This window comes from Ambystoma mexicanum, chromosome 2p, assembly GCF_040938575.1.
Source record: "Ambystoma mexicanum isolate Mex_15411 chromosome 2p, UKY_AmexF1_1, whole genome shotgun sequence".
In the NCBI taxonomy this organism is placed as follows: domain Eukaryota; kingdom Metazoa; phylum Chordata; class Amphibia; order Caudata; family Ambystomatidae; genus Ambystoma; species Ambystoma mexicanum.
This window is the reverse complement of record NC_090923.1, coordinates 194,014,027-194,020,863: the sequence shown is the minus strand read 5'-3', so window position 1 is coordinate 194,020,863 and position 6,837 is coordinate 194,014,027. Positions and strand designations below refer to the sequence as shown.

Below are 6,837 nucleotides of genomic sequence, written 5' to 3'. Positions count from 1 at the left end.
CTGGATCATGCATTAGGCTTGATAACCTTGGGATGGGTCTTCACTATGGTGCCTTTACAGGATCAGATCACATAATCTCAATAGAATATATATTAAGATATTTCTAAAAGATATGGGAATACAATGGTAAAATTATTCAGTGTTTAAAATAAAATTGCTACTCAGCCTTGGATACAATGCAACATATCTGGATGAAAGGGTAACATAAGGTCATTCATTAAGTGTATGTTCAAACCAGAGTTAAGTGGGAAGCTCATAAAAGCGTTGTTAAATACATGGCAATTTAATTAATGGAGTTATATGACGTCAATAATTTAATGCCAAGGTGATCTAGGGCCAGTGTCTTGAGGGTAAACACTAGTGAAGATGTGCTGCACACAAACCAACCAAAACAAACACCACGTTTTGAGACAAGGGCACAGACTAGAAGGTTCATATATGAAAGGATAAACTGGCTCTTCCCTTGCTTCTAAAATTGTAGGATAGAGTTCAGGTCACTAATAAGCATCTCAATATTTGCGTGTGACATAATTACAATCTTGCTTTGCTGATCCTTACTGACTTACCACATAATAACTTCCAATGCTATAGATAATGAAGAGCTATCCTTTCATTTATATTGGGTGATGCAAACGGATAATAGCAGCACCATAGGAGCTTCACCTCCAATCCCAGGTATAGTGGAGACTGATCCGGAATATGAGAATCAAGAAAGGTGTCTTTCTTAGATGTCCAATGGGTGTTTGCAAGGCCTCACTCATAATACATGTGTCATGAGACATGCCCTGTTGGCTATTGAAAATAATATGGTAAGCTTTTTGGCATAATGAATACTTTCTTTTAATGTTATGAATAAAATGGCATCTACGCATCAACCAGCTTTCCTATCGACTTCCAAATGTGTGTGGGAAATGACAGATTATGTCAGCTCGCCCCCACTCAGTCCTGACACAGACATGGCTAAAACCTTGAAGGTGTTCCTACTCAATTAACTCTGAGGTGAAAGTCTGCACTTGCTTAGGAAATCTAATGTGCTCTCTTTCCCCAAGCGTCATTGACCGCATTTGATTTGCAAGTATTGAGGGGAAATGTATGCTCAGACAGCATGTTAGGTATCTCCCTGCCCCTAATGATTTACCCTGGGAGCAGTACAAATTAAGACAACTTTTCCAAAACTGGTACATTTCACATAAAAAGACATAAGATAATGAAGAAATGGCAAGTAATGTTGCTGTCATTAAAAATACAAAGATGCTACTACATTCTGGACATTTCTGTCTAATATTTGAGACTGCCAACCCTATTCCTAGTGATCTTTGGATGAAAACTTTAAAAAAGCTTCATATCTCAGAACGTCATTGTCATTTCTAAACTGGTTACCTTTTCCTCATTTTAGTAGTTTTTAAATAATTACATGTTTCCCAAAAAACCTTTATACATCTGCCATAGTGCATTACAGCAGTGAGACTATTCAGAAATTAAAATCCTCCATTTTATTTTTCTCGATGTTAGCGATTCCTGCAGCAATTCTAAGGGAAGCCGATAAAGAATTACATTTGGAGGAGGGAAAGGGGTCGCCACACTTTAGGTGGTTGGCCAATGAGGGCCACATGTGTAGTTGGCCAGTTAGGGGTGGGTTGGGAACCTATTTGTGGCAGAATGTTTTCATATAACAGGGGGAAATCAATGGAAATGTGTCACGCAATTGAGTATGGACCACAGTCTTTTGCCTTAATGCTGCAATGTGGACAGTGGACCCAGCCGAAGGACGAGCCTAATGGCCTTGTCCAGTGGGATCCGGTTGCTTAATTGGCAGGGGGATGTGGGCATTGGTCTTTTATAATAATTGGTGCTGTAAACAGAGCGGCTAAGGCTCTTATATGGGCTGTAGACGTAGGCCACAGGCTGCAGTCTATTTGACTTATTGTTTCAATGTGGTCAGTGGATACAGCTTAACGGTGTGTTACTGGCCATGGCTAAATAGGCTGGGAGTTGTGGTTCGTGGCCATAGGCCAGGGCCACTGGTCATGGCCTAAGACAATGGGCAGTGGGCCTCAGTCTTTCATAAAAAAACCAGTGCGAGAATGTCAATGGCTATGGCTGAAGGCTGTGGCTACTGCCCATGGCCACTGGGCCATGATGTGGGCCATTGGGTCCTGATGTGGGCCATTGGTGTAAGCCACAAGTCACAGTCTTGTTGTCTTATTGTTACAAAGCGGACACAGCCGAAGGAGGTGGCTACTGCCCATGACCGGAGGCCATGGCCAATGTGATCTGGTTACTTAATCGGTAGGAAAATGTTGGCCATTGCAGGCCTTCAACCATGTCCAGAGGGTCTCGTCTTCTTTAATAATTTTTAAGAGCCATAGCCACTGTGACCGAAGGTCATGGCCAGTGGGTTCTGAAGAAGATATATCATAACAAGAGACTAGTGAATACACATTTGCTAAGGTAGAGAGCAGATGATCCGATTTATTGCAACAATTCCTATGAAATTCAACGCATTTAGGAAGTGATGAACATCTTAACTCAGAGTCCCCCAGGCACAGATGTACCCTATTCAGTCATTTTTATATCATTGTTGATCCCTGCTGTGATGTCAGGTATTTGCTCATGCATACAATGGCCAATAGGGGGATGAAGAGTTAAGAAGGTCGTCCATCTTAGCTCGTTAGGTAAACAAGTTGCGGTATATGAGGAGATTACAATGCCTATCAGGAACCTGCAGTCACTGAAAGAGGTGATTCTTCTTCAAAGAAAACGTCCAGGCATGGATCTAAAGGGCACTCTGACCACTCACTCTTCTGAATCAATAGGTAAAAAAGTAGCTATCGCATGATGGCTCTCTAAGAAGGAGCACAGCAGAATGATTGTATTGCTGTCAGACAAAGTTTTATTATCTTTTTTGAGCAAATATCTGAAACTTTCTGCACAGAAAAAATAGATATCTTGCATGGATGAGCCAGACAAGCGGAGTGATTGCAGTTTAGATCTCTATTCCCTTAAATATGTATTCTTCTATTTGTCATTCTCCTTTCTCTCTTATGAAATTGAACTGCAGATTGCGTGACACCACTATATTCCTTAAACTGTATATCATTCAGTAAATAAGTTCTCTCAAATTTCTCTGTATAAACATATAATTTAGAATGTACAACTATGCAGATATATATATATATACAAACATTTACACACAAATATAACACTTTTTTCTGAATCATAAGACATTTAAAGAAATATCAGTTTAACAAAGAATCATGAAAAAGCAGTGTCATAGCCCAAGCGGATGCAGTGGTATCCAGGTCCATATGCACTCAACTCTCTTGTTATCTATGACTGCATGTAAGCGCTTCTACCCAGGAAGACTTGGCTGGCTCGCCGTTGCACATTGTGTTCTGCGTCCTTGGGTTCATGTATTAGATCATGCGACTTGGAGGCAGCCTCGTTGCAAATAAAGCACAAATTGGCCAGTCCTGAACTTCAGGGAGCACCCACATTGATCAGAACCTGTGTCCTTCTGTGAGCTCCATTAAAACAAACAGGCTTTGTTTTTGAAAGAAGAGACTGATGTGTCCTTCTCCATGATAACTCTAGTGTGCCTTGGTCCATGAGAATGATGTGTTGTCTTCTTCCATAGGAATCCTGTTAAGTTGGTGTACCTTGGTCCATGGATGCATGGCTTTGGTTTATTTTTTATGAGATAATCTAGTTGTCTCTTTATGTGACAATATAAGAATTTTCTAGCCTATGAAACTGTAAAGGCATCGCACTGATTGTGAGTAAGTCATAGTTTTGGCCCAAAAAATGTCACAGTTCATGACAATATGCCTCAGTCCACTAGTCGATAATGTCTGATTGGACGAGAATGCAATCATGCATTAGGTAGCTGTCGATGGCTGGGTTATGCTCTTCTGGCTTGAGCTCTTGCGGCTTAGGACAAAGGTGGACGAGTTGCTTTTCCTGCTGGTGTTGCTGAGATCAGCCCCTTGCTGTCTTGACTTCAGGAAGTGAGTGGAGCAGCAGAGGACTCGCTGCAAGAGGTCATGAAAGAGATGTCCGGTGAAGAGCATGTAGATCCAGGGGTTACAGCAGCTGTTGAGGCTCCCCAGAAGCATTGCAATGATGAACAGGGATGCTGCAAGACACAAATAAAACAAGCAACAATGAAATCTCAAACAAACCTCAAGCCACAGTATAGAGGGACATTTAACAATTCTATGCTGTACTCAACTCCTGAGTTCCCAGTGTCACCCACTGATTTCCACATGCACATCCAATCCAAACGTGCTTCTTCTGACTCACTGTTTGCACTGTACTCAGAAATTTCTAGAATCTGTTTCACTGTTAAGAGGAAAGTTTCAATAATGAACTAGTTGTGGCGAAATAAACTAATTTGTGATTTAGGTAGAACGGAACTGTGCTGTGGTGATAAACGAATTGGGGTAAATGGAATTAGACTGTGGAGTCATTGTTATTAAGTGTATAATAAATTAAATGATTATATTAAAAATGATTAAGGAAAAAAGTATTTTAACAACATTAAGAACATAGGACATTACATAGATTTAAGAATTAATTAATGTTTTTTAGATTATATATAGAAGAAGTTTATTTTAATATTATGAAAGTATACCTTGTTTTTCCTTGAATGTTGATATTTTGATGTGAAAAGTTCAATGAACTAGAACACATAAATAATTAAAACATGTTTTTTATAGTATGATCAGTTATTCCTGTTGTCATGGCTCATTTTGTCCTCTGACCTCTGTGGATTTTGATAAGCTATTGATGTCCCATCTAAATAAAAAGGTGGAAAATAGGTCAACACTAGCAATGGTCCTCATATTCATATGCAATCGTGTTGTGAATACATTCAACTTCTTAAAATAAATGTGTTTTCTTAATGTAACAATTGCTGCTGGAAATTGCTCCAATTTTCGTATGCAAATTCAACAATTGCTCCATCTGTTAATACTAGCCATGGATAAGGTTTCCTGTACCAAACACACCCGAATGTTGGCTGATAGGCTCAGGACGACCCTCAGACAAACTTTTTGAAATGTTTGTGTGAAAGGTAATCCTCATGGCTTAAAGTGGGACACATGGTTGGGGATCCTATTCAGTCTCTGGAGCTGTGAGAGAGGCGGTACGTTGTTGCTTGAGGCAGGCATTAGGTATTTCGGAAGGCTTAATAAACTGAGGTGCATCTTGAGTAGTGGTAGGAATAAAGACAGGGAAAGATAATGAGTGAATTGCAACCAGTCAGATAGTAAGATTTAAAGTTGGTCTGTATTATGGAGTATGGTGTGACATATTGAGTAATTTGGAGTGGGTGAACAACACAATTACCATCATCAGAGAATTGAGGCATGGGTCACTCAGTTTCCATCTTTTAAAGTGAGCCGATGGGAGACATGCCATTGTGTGCCACCTGCAAGGCGGAGTGGTGGGAGCCATACGAAGCAGAAGGCAGCTTGTGGACAAGGCATGGATTTTGCTGAGTAGAAGTAGCAAAGATTTGGGGAGGCATTTGATACACCAGACATCTCTTTGGTTGCATGGTCTGGGTGAGGCACTGGTGGAACAGTCCTAAGTGATGGTGCCAGGCCAGGCAGGTCACTTTCGTGCAGTGGTTGTAGGTGTGTCGTTTTACATTATCATGGCTCTGGTTCTTAACTTATAATTCTGCACCAAACTGCCAACATGTAGAGTTAATCAGAAAGCTGCAGAGATTGCAAATAAATCAAAGCCTTAAAGACAATGTAGTATATTGGTTGCACTCAAGGTTTTGCACACTGATCTAGCGCTACCTCTCCTTTTCTATCTCTCTTTCGCTTTCTCACTCTCCTGCTCTCCTTTCTCTCTCCCTCTCTGTCTGTGGGTGAAAGTCGCGTTGTTAAATGTACGTTTGCGGAGCCACGCAGCCATTGCTTAAAGCAGCATGAATTCAAAAATACACATATATCTTGAAGGAGGTGCTGTATTTTTTAAAAGTAGAATGAGAGCCGCAGCAACAGAGGAATTTGGAGACCTATATTATAATATTGTCATTCTGAGTATCCTGATAGAAATGTGCCATCAAACTGAGGGTGGATTGCTCATATGGCGGGAGTTGGGGGCAACAGGGATAGCCTCATTGAGAATTGATGGGTTTCTGGCAGACCTTCAAAGGGGCCAGAGGAACGGGCTGCACCATCTAAAACTATGTTGGTGATTTCCTATTTTTTGCAATGTATTGGTCTTTGTGCATACGATGACATATGTGCAGGTTCAGTAGTACTACCAACGAATCAGCAGACATCACTAAAAAATGGAGCATTGCTTTGGTATTCAAGGAAGAAGCACATCCTTGATTTTCATCTGACCATGGTCCTTTACAAGAGGGAAGGACATCTTGAGAGAAAAAACGGTTTGAATTATTGACAAAAGAAACATATTTAACCTTTTAACTTTCTAAACTAGATCTTTTCAAAATTTAACAATTTTCATTTCTAATGATCACTTCCAACATATTTTTAAGTCATAATAAGAACATTACACGTGTCTTTCTGAGGATAGCCAATTATCAACAAATAGAATAAACATACATTATTTTCTGATAGGAGGGTGTTAATCCAAGATGGGCAGTATGTACATTCCTAGTGTACTCCTTCAATGAGAAAGGAGGATGGGGCTCATAGTACCAATTCATAGCTCTTTTGCATAAAATCAAAGAGAACGTTGAGAACATAAAAATGACCACAGATCTTTATTTTTGACAAACACGTCTGTGATAAAATGGTTATAAGATTAATTTACCAAGTACGTGGTGCATACTGGGTTTGGGGCTCATTTAAT

At 40.1% G+C, this 6,837-nt stretch overlaps 1 protein-coding gene across 1 annotated transcript in view; it reads right to left on the bottom strand.

Moving 5' to 3' along the window:
- Positions 1-2,870: 2,870 nt before the first annotated feature.
- OXTR (oxytocin receptor) overlaps positions 2,871-6,837 on the bottom strand; it is a 191,924-nt gene continuing 187,957 nt past the window's right edge. The window contains exon 3 of the mRNA XM_069643476.1: positions 2,871-4,135. Within this exon, the coding sequence (XP_069499577.1) occupies positions 3,879-4,135 (257 nt within the window). The 3' untranslated portion in view covers positions 2,871-3,878. The remainder of the gene's footprint in view (positions 4,136-6,837) is intronic.